This window comes from Sceloporus undulatus, chromosome 5 (assembly GCF_019175285.1).
Source record: "Sceloporus undulatus isolate JIND9_A2432 ecotype Alabama chromosome 5, SceUnd_v1.1, whole genome shotgun sequence".
In the NCBI taxonomy this organism is placed as follows: domain Eukaryota; kingdom Metazoa; phylum Chordata; class Lepidosauria; order Squamata; family Phrynosomatidae; genus Sceloporus; species Sceloporus undulatus.
Window position 1 is genome coordinate 20,016,873 of NC_056526.1, and position 22,396 is coordinate 20,039,268.

The 22,396-nt window shown below is 40.7% G+C and overlaps 1 protein-coding gene across 12 annotated transcripts in view; it reads right to left on the reverse strand.

Annotated features, from left to right (window-relative positions):
• The window catches only part of WNK1 (WNK lysine deficient protein kinase 1), a 131,479-nt gene that overhangs the window by 50,632 nt on the left and 58,451 nt on the right, over positions 1-22,396 (reverse strand). For 8 of the 12 annotated variants that reach the window (XM_042468891.1, XM_042468886.1, XM_042468890.1 and 5 more), the window contains exons 5-9: positions 11,333-11,421; positions 9,947-10,166; positions 7,652-7,988; positions 2,778-2,959; positions 656-910 (exon numbers count right to left, since the gene is read on the reverse strand). In XM_042468891.1, coding sequence (XP_042324825.1) covers positions 656-910; positions 2,778-2,959; positions 7,652-7,988; positions 9,947-10,166; positions 11,333-11,421 — 1,083 coding nt within the window. The remainder of the gene's footprint in view (positions 1-655; positions 911-2,777; positions 2,960-7,651; positions 7,989-9,946; positions 10,167-11,332; positions 11,422-22,396) is intronic. The other 4 variants (XM_042468892.1, XM_042468894.1, XM_042468893.1 and 1 more) reach the window with 1 other exon arrangement.

A 22,396-nucleotide genomic window follows, 5' to 3' on the forward strand; every position in this document is an offset into this window, starting at 1 on the left:
TCTTCCTCTCTTTCTACTGCCTTCCACCTTCCCTAGCATTATTGTCTTTTCTAATTATTCATGCCTTCTCATAATGTGGCCAAAGTACAACAGCCTCAATTTGGTCATCCTGGCTTCCAGGAGGATGTTGGACTTCATCTGTTCTATTCTTTTTAATGTTTTAATTGTTTCTAATTTTATTTATAATTTAATTGCATTTTTAACTTTATATGGTATAAATATTCTTGCTGTATCTGCTTTAACATTTGTAACCCACACTGACTCCCAGACTGAAAAGGGCTGGGATATAAATAAATAAAATCAGAGGTGTCATTGTCATCATGAGCTCTCCTTCCTAGGGAGGGAGGGAGAGGGGAGGGAGAGAGAGAGAATACTAGTTGCTGCCCAAAGTGAAAATGAGTAACATAAAATCCAAATATATGAAACTCCAAATAAATCGGTGGGTTGCTCTTTAAACCCTGTACTATAATTTAATGTTTTTCCAGAGGCTACAAATGCCTCAGTTCCCAGCTTTTTGTAGGAAAAGAATCAGCTTTCCACCATCACAGGGTCAACACAGTTCCCCTTCTCTTTCTTAGCTAATTTCAATAATGAAGCCAGGATGTATTTAATGGTGACTTATCTTCAATATACCAGGAGGCATACAGTGACATACAGGGTTGACAAAGAGGGCAGGCAGGCTGGAGCGCCGGTGCTTGCGTGGAGAGGCGGTGTGCATAGGTAGGACACTCTCCAGGGCTTTGGAAAGCTTTTCACCAAAGGTTTCGTCAGGGGCAGTCCGAAGGTAAGAAGGAGAAAGAGGTGCAGACAATACTGGTGGTGGAGTAGAAGGAGCACTGAGAGGGATTTGGTACAGAGGTGGGAAAGAAAGAGGGGAAGCACAAACTGACATGCTACAGCCATGTGGAAGCTAAGGAAGAAAACAAAAAGACGTGAACACATATCACATGACTAATGAGCTGGAACTGAGGGAGACACACTCATGACAACGGGCCAATAGTGAATGTTACATACAGTACTGTATAAGAGAAACTTGATAGTGATGCCACAAGGAAGAGGATTATGTACACCTCAGAGGACTGCAGGTTTTCCTTTTAAAAATCAGCTTCCATTAGTCCTTAATTCTCCTCCTACAAACCATTTACACACATGCAGGAAGAGACATCTGCTCTCAGAACCCACCTCCATTAGAATGTACCAAAGGTGTTTTCAGCACCAAGAAATTTAACATCTGAAAGACCTACAAAGTGTTAAGGAGGCCATCAGAAGTTCATAATGATCTGGAATGGGCACAGTCATGTGTGCAGAAAAACGTTCCTTCCATGGATACTTTGGTATAACTTAAGCAAGATTTGCCTGAGGTACCACATATTTTGTTCTAAAACAAATTGTCTTCCTAAAATAAAGGATGTGACTGGAAACATTTAATTCTTTATTCAGACAAAGATTACAAGACATCAAGAATCAACTACATCATAAACTGTGGAATAGGTTAAGACTTTAATTTAAAAGAGAATTGCCACAATTAGACGGTCTTCTAGGAAAGGTGCTTGTTAAAGAAGATAGCTGCTGCACTTTAGCTACAACAGGTTAATGGCTTATTTTTCTGATTGAAAAAAATAATCTCCTAGATTATTATTTTTAACACAAACATTCCTCCAGCAGACAGGTGCTTTCTCCTCAAACATTTCCCTACAGAATCTTTAAGAATTGAGCTATCTGTTCAAGACTTCTCTCCCAATGAGACTGTGCTCAGAATTGAACTTCCTGAAAAGTCGAGTTGGAAGTTTCTCTGGAAGCTTTTGATTTGTCATCTAAACCTGGTCTGCTCAGAAGAACTGTTAGCATATTCCCTTAAGTGTTAGCCAAGATTATTCAACCTTGAAGCAAAGCATGTGAAGATTGCTTAATGGGTTATTGGTTTAAGCTATGGCACTGAACTTAAATATAGAAAATAAAACAGTATGAGCCACACTTTTTTAAAACGACATCTAAAATGTCTCATTTTATGGTTTTAAAAGGGCACAAAACTTCATAAGTGCATTTGATAAGAAAATATGTTCTGTTTGTAAAGAATTAAAAGAGTCTTCCTTCAAGTGAAAATTACCTACTCCAATAACTCTTCCCAACGTGATTCACAGCAGTAACACAAACAACCAAATAAGAAATTCTGCATCCACTGGAAATGGATGATTTATTTGAGTACTATTTTTTGCCTCTCCAGACTCCACATGTAGCAAATTTTGTAAAGAATTTAAGAGTAGAGATGGGGAGCAGGTTTTCTAGAAGATCCCCAAAGTCAGCTCTGAAAACATACCAGGAAAGGGTACCAAATAAGGGTAACACAAATGAACACATGAAGTGGGAAAGGTAGTTGTGCCCATGAGCAATTTAAATGCAAGCTGTAAATAAATGGCAACATAGAAGTGGGTTCAATTCAAATTGCAGTGTTTGCATGCAGCATTCTATAATCATTAGATATTCTTACCTTCTCTAGCTGCAATTGAAAACTTAAGACAACTTTGACAAAATATATACATTCTTTTGCTATACTCATGTGGTGTTCCAACAGGATTTTAAGAACACTCTACCAACAGAAGCACTAGCAGAACAATGCATTTTACATCCTAACACATACAGTCTCCTTCCTGCACGTGTAAGCACAGAATCTACTCTAGCATTCAAACTGGAGCTTCATAAACATCTATACAAATCCAGGTATATGGAACAAGGTTGCATGAGAACTATTTGCTCTGCTATTTCAGCCTTATGCTTACCACTGCAGATGGCTGATATCCTCCAGGCTGCTGGGGCTGTGGCGGGCCAACTGCATATCCTGAGGCTGGAACAGGTGGAATAGGCTGCTCATGCTGAGACCCATATGAAACGGTCTGTTGGCTACTCACACATGATTCAGTAAAGAGAGATGATCCTTGGCCACTGTCAACTGTGCCATCAGCTGTGAACACCACAAAATATTTATTTTAGACTGCAGCCCAGGCTACTGATCCCATGCCAAGTCCAAGTTCCAAAATTGTTTACAAGTTACCTTAACTCCATTTTATTAAGAGAAAGCAAGGAAGCTCCATTTAATACTAGCAGTGGTCTATGTTTCCATTCCTCAAAGCACAGTACAGATCTTCAGAATCTGTGCCCAGTAATGTTTATGCCAGCAAGGCAGCAGACAGAAACTAAAAACACAAGATATAAATCCTGCCTATAAATCCTTTCATTTTCAATATCCCAGGACAATATCCATGCAATTCATATGTTTTTCCCTAGACAAAATGGCAAAGTGGAGAGATTATCAGTGCAGTATCAATGTCCTGGTCCCCTGCTACATAACACATCTCCTCTGTTCCATTTCAGATATCTACTTCAAAAGCTTTTCTTGTAACTGCAGGGGTGCCACAGGGATCTGTTCTGGGTCCTGTTCTTTTTTCATTATACACTACCTTGAATTAATTTTCCCATTTTGGATCAGCTGATACCTCTGTGTGGAAGACTGTGATGGGCTGGTTGTCAAGCTTTATGGATGGTCACCCGGCATCTTAAGCTGAATATGGAAAAAAAACACTAGATCTCCAAGTTTCAGCTTTACCATCCACTGTGCCTGCAGGGTTGCACAGTATTCACGTTTTGGTAAGCAGGAATCTTTGAGTCCTGCTGGTTGACTATCTGTCCCTGTGCCCCATTATTGGGGTGATTGTAAAGGCATGTAATTTCCATCTTTTGAACATCTGTAGGATCTATAGGTTGACCATCGAGAGAGTTCATCTGCACGTCCAGATTTTAGTTCTGTTGTGCCTTGATTGTTGTAATAGTCTACTGGCATGTTTGCCTTTTTGCTTTTTCATCCCTCTGGCCCTAATTCAAAATAGTGCTGTCCCAGTTGTTTTAAATTTCCCTTAAATACTCCCATGCTTTTCTCTTCCCCTCCCTCCCAAATACATCCTTTCACCGGTTACCAGTCTGGGCTAGGGCTAGTTTCAAACATTTGGTTCTTGTATTTGAGGCTCTGTGTTCTATCTCCCCCAGTATCTGGCATCTCAGCTAGCATAGTATGCATAACATAGGAATTTAAGAGCCACAGGCAAAGAACTGTTGTCTGTTCCACCAACATGAGCAGATCTGTCAATAGATCTGGCTCCACAACTGGGGAATGATCTTCCTTCTAACCTCCAAGTGGAGGAGGATCTCACCTATTTTCCCATCTTTGGAAGGATGAAATACCTTCCTCTCTGATTCACTGGACTAAGTTGCTGAGTTGTGCCTGAGTTTGCTGTGGTGGCTGATGGCATCTTAAGAGTTTTTATACATATTTTAGTGTTGTGTTTTATTGTCTTTGTCTCAGACTGTATGTTTGATGTTGCGCCCTTTGGTGGAAAGGGAGTTATAAATTAATAAACGTTATTACTGTATACAAACTTAAATAAATAATAATAAAGTTTTGATTTCTATCCCGCTCCTTCCTGCGATCAGGGCGGCTCACAACAAAGGTTAAAACAACAATGCATAAAACATTAAAATACTTGGCTATGAGTTCTCAACATCCTTCCAGAGTAAAGAAAACAGCTGCTCTATCTAGATAGAATAGAAACAGTAAAACAATTGATAGCATCCTCCAAGAAATTCACAGCAGGACTCCTGGGTAAGTTTGCTTTTTAGTAATACAGAATTCATACCATACCAAGATCATGTTTTGGTGCCCACCACACACTCACTCAGAGTTTCAAACAAAGCCATTTCTTCATGTTTTGGTTGCCAGATACACTACATTGTAGTGCAAAATGTTTATACTAGACCTTCAGCAGCGGTATTTAGATGTAACACTAAGCCATATTTTCCACCAAGGTTTGTTGAATAAGCCAGCATCCAACTTCCAGAAGAACAAAGAAACTATCTTATGTTTTATGTCCCCCTCTACTACTCAGTAAATGACCATCTGCTACCCAAATATGTTTGCAGCACCTGGGTGGTGATTATCTTAGTAATCTTGGCTACAGAAGGGGGGAGGGGTAATGAGTACTCTCTTCCTTGGAACTCTCCAGCTATACCCACTCTATATCAAATAAAATCCAAAAACTCCTCTCTTTCCCTATTCACCCTACGGTGGACTGTGCCATTGTTTTTTAAAGCCTGGGATTCGAACCCTGATCTCCAGTCACAATCCAACACGCAAACCACTACACCATGCTGCCACTACTTGCTGATTAGCTTACTTGCTGTTCACCGCTATGATCTTTGGAATAGCGGTATATAAATAAAACAAATTATTATTAAATTATTATTACAAAGCATTCATTTGTTATATCCGGTCTTTCCTCACCAAGTACTCAAGGCAGCTACCACTTGTTACATAAGCACAACAAAAATTTCCATTTTAAATTCCAAAAAATAATAAAGCCACCAGAAAAATGAGACAGATGCCCATCACCTCAAAGCTTGCACAAAATTATTTTCAAATAGTGTCTGTACTACAAAGTGTTGGTTTATTTGGGGGGGGGGGACAAATAAACACCAGGAAAGAGCTTTATAGGCACAGCATCACTGAGAAGAGTCTGCCACAATTGAAATTAACATGCAAAAATCAACCCCCAAGTCCAGTCCTTCTGAAATTACATAAACTGTACTAACAGCATCAATAAAGACTGACATTTTGCTTCATTAAGAATTGTTGCTCATTAGCAGTAGAACAGCAACAGCTTTTATGTCTCATACCAATCTACCATCCAGGAGAAACAACTAGATGGCCTCTCAAATGTGGAACTGAAGTTATACATGCTGCATTCACTATTTGGTCATAGTGCCTACATGACATCCTGTCCTAATGCATCTGAGGGAGTAGACTTAAACATCTACAAAAGCTCATGCTGCCAACTTCTTTCTTTAGTTAAGTCTTAAAGGTGTTACAAGATCCCTCTACATATTGATTCTACAGACTAATAAAGCTGTATCTTTGAATTCTATAAGACATCCTGTACATCAAATGATACGTAATCATGTAAGTGGGTCCACTCTCTGATCTTCCATGCCTATGAATTTTTGCAATTCCTTACTCTCAAGCTGAGAAAGAGCTTTACAGATCTGCCTAGTAGCTTTAACAAAATTGTTTGCTAACTATATCTTGCTTCTTGTTTCCCCCCCCCCCCATATCTGCCATCCCTTTATGCATCATTCAGTATGCCTTTTCCTCTAGGTATGATCAGATTCTAACAGTTCAACCAATCTGATAATGCCCAAGGGAATAAATGTGGCATCTAAGTTTTCTAGCATTCAACCCTCTTGCTCAGCTGGTGGAGGAGAAAAGTGATTGAAAATTAAGGGGGGGGGGGGCACTTCTAAAAGATAAATATATTAGAGCACTGCATAACAGAAAAGAGCTGTACAGTGGTACCTCGGGATACGAAATACCCAGGTTACGAAATTTTCGGGATACGAAAAAATCCCATAAGAAATAATTGTTCCGGGTTACGAATGTTTTTTCGGGTTACGAAAAAACTTTTGGTGCTTTTCGGCGCTATTTTACACGGAATCGCGGCTTTTCCCCATTAGCGCCTATGGCATTTCGGCTTACGAAGGCTTTTCGGGTTACGAAAGCGGCCGCGGAACGAATTACTTTCGTAACCCGAGGCACCACTGTATTTGCTTGGTGAAGTCATGGATTATAATTTACCAATGAAATTATAGTTGAGATGAACACTCTTGCTCTAGCTATTCCTGGTCAGGGGTGTCATTGCAACTCATGAAAATCAGAGAATTAATATTCAAAACATTGGCCTGTTACAGACAGGCCAAAATAAAGCTGCTTCGAGTCACTTTGGAGGTATGGTATTTCAATGATACATGAGTCCTAAGAGTCTGGAAGCTTCACCAAAGCTGCACTCCAGTCCTTAGGACCGGAGCGTGGCTTTGGTGCGGCCTTTGGACTCTTAGGACGCATGTATCATTGAAATACCATACCTCCAAAGTGACTCGAAGCAGCTTTATTTTGGCCTGTCTGTAACAGGCCACTGTAAATAAAAGTGTGCAGATGGTGTGTAGTAAATGCCAGCAATGTCCCCAGACAAGTCACTGTCCTTCTCATCCCCACTATCACTGCCCCTCTCTTCTTCACTTTTTTTAAAGAACTCTTAATAGTACATAGGTTGATACAAATAGCATCCATTTATGAAGGGACACATCAGCCACAGTCTATCTTGTAAATAAAATGTCAGCAGCAGTGATCTGGGTGCCGCTACAACTGAATTGTGATTGCAATGCCTTAATGACAAATGCTAGGCCTCAATCTTTGAGTGTTATCTGTAAGACCAGAAAGTCTGAGCTACATGTTCAAGTGCATTTTTAATTTTCCCCATAAATGATAATAGTCAAGCCACATAGCCACTTTGCTGGAAATAAAACATGATAAATATAGTGTGTGTGTGTGTGTGTGTGTGCGCGTGTGTTATGTGCCTTCAAGTCACCTGTCGATGTGTGATGACCCCATGCTTTTCATAGAGTTTTTCATAGGCAAGGAATATTCAGAGGTGGCTTTCTCAGTTCCTTTCTCTGAAATGCATTATAGCCAGGCTTAATCTGAGTTCAGCTCCCACAGCATATGGGGACAAGCAAGGGGCAGGGTGAGGGGACATGTAGAACCAATACTTACATAAAACAGAAATGCTGGGCTGCTGGTACTGCAGCTGTTGATGCTGATCAGCTTCTGGTTCCTCAGGTTCCACTTGTGTAGAAACTGAAGTTGAAGTTGTAGGGATGGTAGCAACACCAGTGGCAGGCGTAGCATGTTTTGTTCCTTGCTGGGTAGCACCTGTTTGTAATTGCTGTTCTGTCTGTTGATTCTGACTGACTTCTTCTTGTTTTCTTTTCTCCTGCTCTTCCCTCACCAATTGACGCTGTTCTCTCTTTCGCTTAATTAAGGACACTCTATCCTTTATTGCTTTAGCCATTGTTTTGTGATCCCCTTCACAAACATACCCAGACTCAACCTGAACAGAAAATGTAAATTTACTCATGTAAAATACATTAAAATATATCATTTCAATTACATATTAAAGACAAGAAAATTAAATTATTTCATAACACTTAAATGACTGTTTGAACATGCATGCAGATAACTAAAAGCAGTATCCTGTCAAAAAAAAATACAAGAATCTAGGCTATCATTCTTGAACATGAACATTTAGCCCTCCATTGAACAAGCCTTAAGTATATTCACTGTTAACAGCTATCATCTGCATGGCAGGGTGTTGGACTGGATGGCCCTTGCGGTCTCTTCCAACTCTACAATTCTATCTGTTCTAGAAAGGAAGGAAGGTCAGGATACAGTGCCTCAGACAGCTGGCAGACGCAAAGGAGGGCTGCATCAGTCCCTTATTCAGAACTAGAAATGAGTATAGTGCGTCCGGGCAATACGCGGGCGCGCTATACGCAGATTTGAGCATACTCTCAAACCCGTGTACAGCTGCGCAGGAGCGTGTCCTATTTGAATGATTGGGGCGCGCGCCTATAGCACGCGCGTGCTGCTGCACCACCACCACGTGCACTAGCCCCATTCAAGTGAATGGGGCTCAAGCATACACGTTTTTTTGGCTTACACGGGGGGTCTGGAACGGATCCCCCATGTAAGCCAAGGGCGCACTGTACTCAATTTAACACAGATCTCCACATTCCCATCATTTGATGAGGAACTTATTTAACAAGTGGAACTACTGGCAGGACTATGTACATGTCATACAGCTTAGAGAACCTACACAAATCTGCCCAGACACTAAAGATCAGCTATGAATTCTCTCCTTAAAGACACGCTTCAAGTCATTTATGGCAATCCTAAAATGAAAAATGGTGTTTTATTGGCAGGATTTATCCAGGGGGAGTTATCTTTGCCTTCCTCTGAGGGTGACAGAATGTGATTTATCAAAAGTCACTCAGGGTGTTTTCTATGGCTGACCAACGATTTGAATTCTCGTCTCCAGAGTAACAGTGGTCCAACACCCAAACCACTACACCACAATGGCTCTCTCAAGGATACATTAATAAAGTCCATTTCTACACTGGTCCCATCTCATATCTTTCTTTCTGCAACAGGTACATTTAGCCCATTCTCTATTTTTATGTATTCATTACAGATCTTGAAGTTAGGAATGAGACAGACCACTACTTGTCCCCTTATATTAATGTAACAGAAGCCTCTTCCAAAATCCTTTATGAAATAGTACTTTATACGTTAGAAGTGAAATACAGAAATATTAAATTATACTATAACATGAGCAGAGATGTGTTTTTCCATATGTAGTACCAGTCTCCCAAAATACAGAACTTTTTAGAAAGGCAGTACTAAAGTAATATCACATTGAGAGCTGGGTAGCTGAATCCACTCATACAATTCTTCTTGGCTATCTTACAGGCATGTTTCAATGTACCTGTACCTAAATAATAGGCCAATTAATGCTTCTGGAAGGTTTGAAGTGTAGTAGTTATTCTTTAGCCAAGAAAACTGAGATCTAGGAATTACTGGATGGAAATGGATTGTGTTCACTTTATAAAAAGTAGGTGATTTATCTACCAATTGATTCTGAAATTGAAGATTTTCCTATATTCACATCATATGCAAATAAACTTTTAGTAGGCATGAGTACAAATCCAAAGTTTGCAACAGTGACCCAATTACAAAAGGAGGCCCAACCCTCTCAGCTTGCATGACTGTCTCCAACAAAGAGTATTGGGTCAGATTTGATTTAGCTAAAGTGTGTGTGGGGGGGGGGGTCGTCAAAGAATAAGCCTTCCAAAGCTTCCTTGCCTCTTTCCATACAATTCTCTTCATCACAGTGTTTTAAGTGTTCATTTCAAGTAAGCAATTAAACAGCAATTGAGACAAATTACACCTAAACATCAGGGTTGTTCAAGGCTCTAAACTAAACAGACTTCTAATCTCTACATTTCTTACCATTTCCTGTGCTACATCCTCTGGGACATCTCTCTCCAAATCAAAAGAAAATTCAATCGCTTCATTATCCTTGTATTTGCCCTTCAGCTTTTTAATGTCTTCAATTCGTAACCAGAGCTTAATGGCAATTTTCTCACCATCATCTTCTTCTGCTAGCTCTACCCGCACACCAGTCTCTTCCTGGAAAAATGCATGATTCAGAAGGTCCTTGATGGCATACCTGAATGTATGGGAAACAAAGGAACAAAAACAACAAACAAACAGCTTCATTAGATACTGAACTAACAGTATCTGAGCGGTTTACAACTATAAGGTAATTGACTCCATCAAGCTGCGTACCCATTTTAGCGACCTCAGAAGGATGCAAGCCAGAGTCAAGCTTGAGCCCCCTTAACTGGGATTGAACTCGCAACCTTATGGTTTTGAGTGAGTGGCTGCAGTATAGGCATTTAAGCACTGCGCCACCAGGGCTCCTGAGATTGAGAATGGGGGGAGAGCTATGTTATGTATTAGTAAGAAGGAAAATGCATGAAGCTATTTCACAATTTTCCAACATAAGAATTAAATGTTGTTCCAAGACACTACATCCAGGCCACATCATCCAAGCAAGGGGAATACTAATAATATTAGATTGATGCTGAATAACTGGGAATACATATTTATTTTCAAGATTGGCTTGTATAATGCACCCACTGCCACAGATTCTGCACTAGAGTGTATAAACTGTTTAAATTTTCTAAATAGCTCTTGCCCAAAAACCTAGTATGTAAAATTTATTTTCAGAAAATAAAGAGAAGGAGTAAAATGGGGTGTAAAATATTATAGTGAATTAATAAAACACAAAAGTTCTCTACCTGGTCATCTAGATCCCCTATATAAAGGCACTTTTTAAATAACCTGGAGTGACTAAATATGATGATTACATCCTTTCTACCAAGGGATTACCAACCACTTATACAGTGGTCCCTTCTTTTACGTGGGGGATCCGTTCCAGACCCCCCTCCCCCGCATAAAAGAAATCCCACATATGCTTGAGCCCCGTTAGAAGTAATAGGCGCGTGCGCCATTGTTCCTTCCGGTGCACAGTGCCACTTCTTCCATCGCTGCTTTCAGAGTATGCTGAAAGTAGCATATAATGCGCCTGCGTCATACGCGGGCACACTATACCTAGAATTCGAATATAACACACTCTTAACTTGAACTAAAAGGCTTAACATGTACTTTGCTTACTGAGATAACACCTGGAAAACAAATCCAGCATTGTGTATCCATCCATTTAGAGATTATATGATGTAGTACTTATATTAACTACAGAATATTCGATGGATTTTAAACTGCATCATAGCTCCATTCCTACTGCCTAGTCCAAGTGGAACTAGCACTTACCTTTCATCTTTGTTTTGACGGATGCATCCCTCAATTATTTCCTTTACTTCAGGAATTGCTACTTTATCAAAGCTGGCTGGCTTGACTCCCTGAAACATAGAAGCAGCAATGGGGAAATATGGTAACACAACAAAAGCTGTCTGCACCTCTGATAAAATTCACCCTCAGACATGGCGATTTTCACTTTTATAGCAGAATAACGTCTCATCATGTGAACACTTTTTGATCTTCACATACAGAAAATGCAAGTGTGGTTTTGGATTCTCTGAAGCAACTGCTTTCCTTTCAGTAGCCTAGAGATGGGCCATTTGTTTTACAATCTCCTGTAGACCACAATAGTTACACTGAAGAGAGAAAAAAACTGGGGTAAAGGTTGAAGTGATAAATTGAATGTGTGATCCTAACTCTGAGAGGAGAAAAACTTTTCTGCTTAAATTACACTAGTGTAACCATGATGACTAGAATCATATTTTATCCTCCTATACATTTATGTGTCATTTATTTTGCCAGTATCAGTATGTTATTGGGGTTGTAAAGACTGATTTAAAGCCCTAACTCCAAATATATTTGCAGCTTGACTTCAAAATTACTCCAGGTTAACACTTAAAATACATTTTGCTGTTATAACTTTCCAAAAAATAAAAATATAATCTAACAAAAAGTGACTTACAATGTTAGCAGGTATAGCACAGAAAATAATAATTGTTTTGTTAAAGCAAACACAAACTGGTATCGTGTGTCTGGGGACAAATTTCAATCCACCAACTGAGTCTTTATTGGGAGTTAGTTCTCAAAAACCAGTACAATTATTCCTTTTTTAGTGAAATAACAATTCATATGAATAATACTTTAGAGCAGCTATTAAATAATTGGTTCAAAAACATCCAGTGGTATTTTTAATTTCAGAAGAAACAGAAATACAGTAAATCCCTCAGGGCAAACTATGTTCTTTTTATTAGAAACACCTCTAATTAAAATCTACCTCCTTCCAGGTTTTGTCACAATCTTCCTTCATACATCTATTGTACACTAGGCTTCTTTCTATGTCAGCTTATACTATTTTAAACTATTTTTATTCTAATCTGTCCTCTTCCAGATAAATTACTTTGGTAAAGCTGCTTCTATACTATCCTTTTTAAAAAAACTTTCTACAACCAGACTTCATTTTTACTTCCCTGTGTCCCTTCTCTCCATTTTATCTCCAATTTATACTATATGTCTTTTTCAGAAATCTAGTGCATTTCATTCTCTAAATAGCAATGCATACAAATGTTAGTAGTGGCGGATCACCCTTTCACCTAATCTAAATGTCTACTTATCTTTCATACATGGAGTGACATGCCCCCACCTTTTTAAGGGGAAGAAGCAGGTCCACGTGCAACATAATTTGATAGCACATTTAGAGCTATAGTGTGCATATATTATATGGCCATGTGTCTTTTAACCACCTTACAGGATGATTATCATTTTACTTAACTTTGGATCTGCATGTGCTTTAATTTATATAGCCTGCTCCCTTTGACTTAAGCTTCATTCACTTTGCTTCGTGTATTAAATCCCAGAATACAGTCATCCCTCCCAATTCACGGTCTTGCTATTTGCGTCCTTAGGTCTTTCGCGGACGGCAAGCTGGGAGGGACATAATGGGTTGTGTGCAGCACCACACGGATCCCCCAAGAATCGGAAGGGATGACTGTACTTCCTGTATAAACATGTACCAGCAACCAACTTTGATTTTGAGGGACAATGCAAGAGGTTAAAAGTTGTTATTCTCAAGTAGTACAGTGGGCCCTTGGTATCCACTGGGGTTTGGTTCTAGGACTCTCACCCCTACTCCCACTCCCATGCCATGAATACCAAATGCTCATCTCATTAAATACAATGGCATAGTAGAATGGCATCCCTTATATAAAAAGGCAAAATCAAGGTTTTCTATTTGGAATTTATATTTTTTTAAAATATTTTCAAGCTGGTTGAAAATACTGAATGACAGTTCAATCCGTGGATAAAGAATCTGTGAATACGGAGAGCTGACTGTACAACACAACACAAAGCATGGTTATGATTCACATGCCAAGTAGCTTTTAGTCACTATCGTTCCCTATTAAATTTACTTTACTTTTACTTTTCCCGATTAAATTTACTTTACTTTTAGAGGCCTGTTACAGACTGCCAAAATAAAGCTGCTTCGGGTCTCTTTGGAGTTATGCTATTTAAATGATGCACTGGAGTGCAGCTTTGGTGCAGCTTCTAGATTCTTAGGATGCATGCATCATTTAAACAGCATACCTCCAAAGAGACCTGAAGCAGTTTTATTTTGGCAGTCTGTAACAGGCCAGAATCTTATCTGCAGAGCCCAGAGATCCTTGACAAATTGTTTCTGTTCCTTCAGCATTACAGTAAATTTTAGTGAAAAGGCTGCATTTTAATTCCATTACAAAAAGGAAATCTCTTTTCCCAATTGCTAGAAGGATCAGATATTCAAGGATCAGATATTCTGCAATGGCAAACAGGATTTGACCACAGTTTAGAAGTTATCTCTAAATGAAAACAGAAGTGAACTCAGAATCTAGATTACAAGATCCTTGTTTTGTGCTTATATTGTGTTAAGCACCATAAACACTGTTGGCACATCACATATAAACAAAATGCCCAAATAAAACTTTAACTAAGTTAAATTCATCAAATGTGTTTTAATTAATTCAGTTTGCATAAACCGGAATGAGTAAAAAAATTCTGGGGGAAAAAACGTCCCTTGTTTTGGGTGAAGCACATACATGTATATGTTGCAGCAAAAGAGAGTCATTTCCTCCACTGTCTGATAATGAAGAGGAATTCCCTTTTTAAAATGGTGCCTCATATCTTAAGTTTTTAGAAATACTTAAAATAATGAATAATCTTTCCAATGTTTAAATGTTACCAGATTTATCAGAAACTATCCTAATTGACTAAAGAAGCCTCCAAGATTAGAGATTACATCTCTACTTATAACAGACTTTTTGGTACAAAGTCTTCTTTATCTGAAATGCCTGGGACCAAAAGTGTTTTGGATTTTGTGGTTTTTCAAATTTTGTAATAGCTACATATACATAATGAGATATTTTGGGAGATTGGACCCAAGTCTAAAGATTAAATTCAATTTATACTTTATATATAACTTAATACACCTGAAGGTAATTTAAAATAATTTAATATTTTTTAGAATTCTGTGCATGAAACAACATTTGTGTACATTTAACCATCAGAAAGCAAAGGTGTCACTACCTTAGTCACTCATGTGGACAATTTTGGATTTTGAAGTAAGGGAGACTCAGCCTGTATATGGGTTCAGGTTTTAATTTCATACTTTCTACACATACATCTCTGTGTGTGCTCAATATTCATGCTTTTTTTTTTTTTACCTCAGTTGTCATTTAAGGCCTTTCTCCCTTGTTTCAACTAAAAGACCTTCCTCTAGCCATTTCTTCCCACTGAAAGGAATGATGCTTTTGAGTCAAATCCTACAAGATGGTACCACAGAAACACAAATATAATTTAGATGGCAGAATATAGCTTTCTTGTCCCCTAATCATCAGAAGATGCAGGGGGAGACTTGATGCTGCCACTGGGGAAACTAGTGGCAAATGACATTCTGCCAGCTACTTTTTAACACATTACTCTGGATGCAACCCATTGTTACACAAACTACTGTAATTCAAAAGCTTCAGTCTATTTTCAATGTCATTTAACCAGTCACATACAGAAAACCAGGTGGCTAATCAGCAAGACTGACTAGGAAATCTTTGATTCAAATTTTCCTCCTATACTGAACTCACTATGTGACCTTGGGCAAGTCAGTGTCTTACCACATTAGCACACTACACTCTTACAATGCAGCTATTCCACTTTTACAGTTGTAAAACCGCTTAGACACTGCTTAGGCGGTATGAAGCGGTATATAAATGAAGCTTGTTTGTTGGTACTGCTCTGGTTGCCTCCTGTTGCATTCTGGGGTTGTAGTTCAGTGAAGCCTAAGAGCTCTCTGGCTGAGAATTCTAAATGCCCCCCTTAAACTGCAAATCCCAGAATGCAACAGGAGGCAGCCAGGAAGTGGAATAGCAGTGCTATAAGAGTGTAGTGCGGTAATCTAGACAGCTTCAATATTCCCCTTGCCACGGTACTGCCAAAATAGGAGTAAGTATATAGAGGACCCTTATTATTTGCTGGGGTTTGGCTCCAAGACTTGCATGGAGGCTCGACTGTACCTTCAAAGTTGGCATAAGTATTCGAACATGAAGCTTGCTGAAAACATAAAAACCTTTTAGAAATTATAAGTACTCTATTTTAAAATTCTAACATCTGAAAAATGGGATGAAATCCAAAACTTCCACAACCAAAGTATATGGAACATGACAGAGGAAACTCTAAGCAAATCAGATCTTTCTTATATGAAAGGAGAGTCCAGCAAATTCTCTAACTTACTAATTGCAAACCTCTCTAAGGACAATCCTCTGAACTAAGTATCTACAGTATACAGGCTTCACTGTCATTTATTTGCATTTTGCTAGGTCAAATGTTTTGTTTTTACAGTACTTTATAATAAAAAATATTATTGTTCTCTGGGCTAATTCTCCTCAACTTCCACAATCCACAAGTAGCACAGGGAGACAACATTTCTGCAGTTCAGTAGCAAATAAACAATATGCTGAAAGGCAAAACATTATTTTCTGCAGAACCAAGATGAATTCTTATCTGCTCAACCAATTACTAAAATAAAGAATCAGTAGTAAAATAGGAAGTGTTAATATAGCATCATGTGAGAAAAGGTTAGTACTACTCAGTTTTTTCGTGAAGGTAATTTACTATCAAGTGTCACCCTGCCTATATGGAGCATTCTCAACTTATAATTATACGAAATAAACATTTTAAACATTTTTTATTTGACAGACCTACCCTTACCAGACAAACACAAAAAAAATGATCCTCAGCTGCTCCCCTCGCCCCCCAGTTATTTTACATCCAAATTGTTACATCCTGAACTAAAGTTAAGACATTCAAAATACAAAGCCAGGACTGCAAAGAGAGTTATAGAAGAGATGTATACAGGATAGTTCTTTTTAAAATCATTGTAGACTCATATTTGGCTGAAGAGCAGGGTATAAGTAAATAATAATAAAAATTATTATTATTGTTATTATTATTATTATTATTATTATGTGAGAAGTAAATCAATATAATAAAAATTCTTACCTCTTTAGTATAGTCCTTGTGGGAACAGCAGCAACAGTGTGAATTTATAATGACTAACACTGGGCAAAAATCTCTCTTTGAAAGATCCATCAGGGGGCACGCACGCACACACACATACACAAACACACACACACACTTTGTGCACAAAAGTACAGCAGTTAGGAGATGGGGCTGTTACATTCCACTTTTAACGCACAGCAGAAGGAAAACAGACACTCAGCTGGGAAGGAAGCATAGTCTCCTCATCTATAGTTCTGCTTTCTTTCATCCTGTATGATAGCATGTAGAAATCAGAACTGTGTTCAGAACTGCCTAAGCTCCAAGAAAGAGAGAGAGAGAAAACAAATGTGTGCAGTAATAAATACCATGCAACAGGTAAGTTCAGCTCAAGACTCCTCCCATTCAGCCTCCCCTCAAATTTCACGCAAATTACAGTGGGGCCTCCGCATACGCGGCCTTTTTTTTCGCGGCTTTGAGCATACGTGCTCAAGCCGCTGGGCACGCGCACGGGGAAGAGCATCCCATTCAGTTGAATGGGCGTGCGGCCTGTTGCGCCCCATGCACCTCCGCGCCGCCGTGCACGAGCCCCATTGTTTACAATGGGGCTTGAGCATAGGCGGAAATCACCATACGCTGCGGGATCCGGAACGGATCCCCCACGTATGGCGAGGTTCCACTGTACCATCTTCTCCTACAACACTCAGATACTGTTCAAACTACACAACAGCATTGTGCACCATATTAAATAGAACATAAGTGAATTAAGGGCTCTCAATGATGTTTTATAATTTCTTGGAAAGTAATTAATCAGCCTCTGAGTGCTTTATTCAATGGCCTAATCCAATTGTTCGTCTCAATCAGAGTAGGTCCACTGAATCAAATGAAACTAGTAACAACACTTATGTCTTCAGATGATTCAATGGGTCTTCTCTAGTTGGGACTAACAATTGGATTTGAAACATAATAATTAGCTGATAGTGCCACTGGAATGTTATTCAGTCAAATTAGTATATCCAGTTATAGAATTCCCCTTTCCAACTGGTGCACTGAATTCATTACAAGTCATTTTGTAACTTTTAAGCTAAGATTTCCCCCCCCCCCTCTTAAAACATAGAATATAGGCGGGTTACAGACGGGCAGGGGAGGACGTCTTGGAGGTGTATTTAGCTGAATGCGGAGCCTCCAGACGGCCCGCCCCGGGGGCGTGCTTCAGGTGTTGGAGCTTCCACACGGGGGGGGCAGTGAAGACGCCTCACCTGGGTCCGTTTCGGACCCGAAGTTTCCAAACCGCCGCCTCGGAGGACGCTGCAAAAAGAGAGGCAGCTTCCTCACGGGCGGCCCAAACCATGGCTTTTTTCCTTTTGCCGCATGAGAAGTGTGCAGCTTCGCAGCGGCAGCGCTAAGCAGCGGCAGCAGAAAGCCTGTCTGCGCATTTAAAGCACCCAAGCCCCTTTAAACTTTTTCCCTGTGACTTTAAAGCTAGGCAGGAGTGGTGTGAGGTAGCAATGTCCAAACTCTGTCCTTCCAGGCGTTTGGACTTCATGTCCCAGAATCCCAGACCACAGGGCAAGGTGGCTGGGGATTGTGGGAGATGAAGTCCAAACGCCTGGAAGGACAGAGTTTGGAGATTGCTGGTTTGGGGACCAGTGAGCCAGACATGGTGGGAGGAGAGAACAGGAAGGGTAGAATAGAGTAGATAGGGCTGGGAGGGAACACATGTCCTGGGAGGCGAAATGATGTCTTTATGGGACATCATGGGACCTAGTGCCTTGTCAGTGCTCCCTGCCCCTTGATCCCAGGCCCAGGCCCCCTGTAGTTGCCCTTTGCCTTTGGGGGCAAGTTTAGAGGGCATCAAAAGATCGTGGGCACATTCAAGCTCCGGGGTCTCTTTTTTTTTTCCTTTGCTGGCTGGCGAATGCGCAGCTGCGCAGGGCTAAGCAGCGGCGGCAGAAAGCCTATGGGCACATTTAAAGTGCCCAAGCCCCTTTAAAACAATGGTGGACTCCTGCCAGCTGGTGATCAGCTGGTGTTGGCATCCTTGTCCGCTTGCACTTTGCCAGTGTCAGCAGAATCATAGATGCCTCCTCTCCTTTGGTCCCCGTGCTCCTGCTGAATCTGCAATGCGCAGCCACAGCTGTCTCCGCTGCCACCGCTGTCCCCCTGCCATCTCCCCTCAACTCCCTTGTACATATGTCAATATTTACAGTTTTAGCGTTTTTTATTGTTAGGTGAAAATGGCACAGGAATGTGTGTAGGGGTGCACTTTAAAGTCCAAACTTTCCAAGCAGTGCATGCGTACATGTTGCTCTAGGGTTAGGGTTAGGGTTACGAGGCTTAAAATGCATCGCAGCTGTGCCTCAGCTTCCACAGCTGCATGGCAGCGGACGTTGCAATTAAAGCCTGACTGCAAACTGCGCATGTTCCAAGACCCCAACTCACTATGCGACGGAGCTTTTAAATGGGCAACTTAAAGTAGCGGCGTAGCAATTCTGGTGTACCGGTGCAGCAGCTCTCATGGCTTCTTCCACTTCTCGATATGTGTCAGCATTCAGGTAGGACTGCTCCAGTTTCTGCAGTTACTCCAGTTTCTGGGACCATATAGCTATAATGTCAGCCGTCTCAGTATGAGACCAAGACATCCCCCTGCCTTTTTTCGGGGTGCTGGTGGATGGCTGTGCCATCCTGCCTGGTGGCAAAGGGGAGCCGCCACACAGCTGTGCCAGGAGCAGCCAAACTGTGCCCGTTCCCAGGTGAGAATGGCGCAGGAATGTGTGTAGGGGGTCACTTTAAATCCCAAACTTTCCCTTTTCACTTTCTACAACCAAAACATCCGCCGGCAAAAGTTACAACTTCCCGCGGTTCTAGCAACGCATGCGCACAAGTGGCTCTAGGGTTAGGGTTACGAGGCTTAAAATGCGCCGCAGCTGTGCCACAGCTTCCACAGTTCCATGGCAGCGGACGTTGCAATTAAAGCTTGACTGCAAACCACGCATGTCCCGGGAACCCGACCCATTATGCGACGCAGCTGACACGGAGCTTTTAAACCGGCAACTTATATTTGCGGCGTAGCAATTCTGACGTATCGGTGCAGCAGCTTACAGACGGAGCTGTGCAGGTACGCATCAAACAGAAAAGAAGCGGAAAAAAGCAGCACCTTTTTAATGCCGCTTCTTCCCGCTTGGGGCGTGCGGGGGGCGTGTTCATGACGGCATTCAGGTAAAGCCCGTCTGAAGGCTCTACCTTCATGACGTCATGAGTACATCCCTTTTTGCCCGTCTGTAACCCGCCATAGATTTACTAAATAAAGAGATGAAACGATGTGCAAATCACATCCAGCATAATTTTCATAGTATGTCCACATGACAGGAAGCTACAGCATTTGGTGTCTAGTGAGGCAACACTCATAATTTGCTTACTGTTTGCCTGCAATTTTAATACATAGAAATACTGGGGAAATTATTACGGCTAATATAATTCTTAGGGTTTCTCCCAAACAGGATGCTTAAGGTAAAGAGCCTGAAAGGAATTTTACCCAAGTACTTTAATTTATTTTTAGCCTGTCATTAACGTTAGCCAATGAACTTTAGCATTCAGCTGCACAAAGAAAGTACTTTGAAAATTCTATTAGTTTTTGCTAGGTGATTTTGATACTGGTTTGAACTAGATGCAAGCTGTTACCATTAGAGGAATTTTTAAGAACCAGCCATGATTTCAATGGAAAACAAAGTTAACCCTACCGCAAACCCTGAGGCAATACTATGCAAGGCAATTAATTTACTCCATGCATCTTGCAAAATTCAAGTCCTTGTTATTAGTTACCAATTCAATATGCTTACTTGCTTCACACCCTCCTTCCTGGTCTACAATTTACCTTTTAAATTTAATTTTATAGGCAAAGGTAAAAAAACAACAACAGACAACTCATCAATTAGAATTGGTGCATTCCTGTTGTGTCAATACAGTAATAAAATATTACTGTAACATTCATATAGATGTTATAAAAGATAACACTCAACTACGCTTATTTATTTATTAGAACCAAAATCCAATTGTTAGTCCCAGCAAGTCCATGGTCCCCAAGAAAAATGCAGGTACTGTATACAGTATACTTAGGCTTGCCATATCCCGCCTGGGGGCGGGAATTTCCCAGTTTGGCCCTGCCCCCCAGCCAGGCCCTGGAGGCGGCTCCGCAATCGCGGAGCCTTCCAAGGCCTCTCTGTGGCCTGGGAGACAGCGAGGCCAGGGAGGAGGAGGAGGCCGCTTGCCATCGTGGCGATCGCGCGATGACAGGCAGCCCCCACACTCCTTCCCGGCCTGGGAGCAGGCCGAGGCTTTCCTCCTAAGCCGGGGAGGAGGAGGAGGACAAGGTTTAAAAATGTAGGACTTTTTTTTTAAATTTCCTGGCTAGGATTTTTTTTAAAAGTCCTACATTTTTAAACCTTGTCCTACATTTGTCCTGGTTTGGAGGTCCTCAGCTATGGCAACCCTAAGTATACTCAACTATAATTCTGGCAGGTTTTGGAGCATAGTTTCTCTTACCACAATAGTTCTACACTTCACAGCAGGCAACCTCAGGCATGTGTTATTGGATACATGAAATACCTCCTGCCTAAACTCAGGGAAGTAGTTAAGTCTAATGCAGAAAGCAACAACAAAAATCTTGTGGAATGTTAAAGACTAATGAGTTTTACTTGGTGCCATCTTGCATGGATTGCAGCCCAAACTACCATTCATGAAAGGTTCATATGCATAACTATCTTGTCACATTACCAATCCACCCTGAAAATTATTATTTTATTACAAATTCATAACCTATCACTTAAATAACAATTAAACATGCTAATTGTTTCCCTTCAAAGTACTGTAACACAAGGTGAAGTGATTACCACCTACATGATATGAAAGAACATAAGGTATCACTTTTATCTTTCTTAACTTTTAAAAAATGCAAACCCTGAATTTCCGTTTCAGAAACTGATCAAATGGACCTTGTCATTCTTGGGCTTTGAAAAAGATAACTTAGGGGATATACAGACAGCCCTGAAGGGGTGGCATGCAGCCACCCCGGGTTCAGCCATATCGGGGCCATGGCAATCGCACAGCGTGGCCCCACTCTGGCCTTTGCAGGGCGCCCTGCAATGATAGCTGCATTGTCACGGCTTGGCAGAACTCCTTCGGCACTGCGTCGTCTGTACACAGTGCCATAGGAGCAATGTGGTGCCACGTCACGCCCACGTGGTGCGTCAGACAACATTACGCTGCCCTAGGGCGGAGCCGGGGCATGTGTCATGGAGATGTTATGCCCCGACTCTGCCCCAAGTCAGCCCAAACTACCGGTCTGAACAGCCCGAGTGATATGAGCATAGTTAACAGCTTGTCCAAATTTGTTCCTGTGTGGGACTACAGTTCCAGGCTGTTACAACTTACACCTCTATGTGCACAAAAATGGCTAGGTGACTTTAGTTTCATAACTAAAAATTAAACAAACAAACAGCTTCATTTATATACCACTTCAACTGAACTAACAGTGTCTAAGCAGTTTACAACTGTAAGCTAATTGCCCCCAACAATTTGGGTACTCATTTTAGCTACCTTGGAAGGATGCTTGCAACCTTATAATAAATAAATAATAATAAAATTTATTTATATACCGCTATTCCATTTGATCACAGCGGTGTACAACAATTGCAATGACGATACAATACAAGATAAAAATTGCAATAGATAATTAAAACTTGCATAACAGTGCACAGTATACATAAAATCAACATTAAACCAAGCCAGCAATATACTCGAAGATGTTAATCATATGGGGGGGGGGCACACATAGTCTTT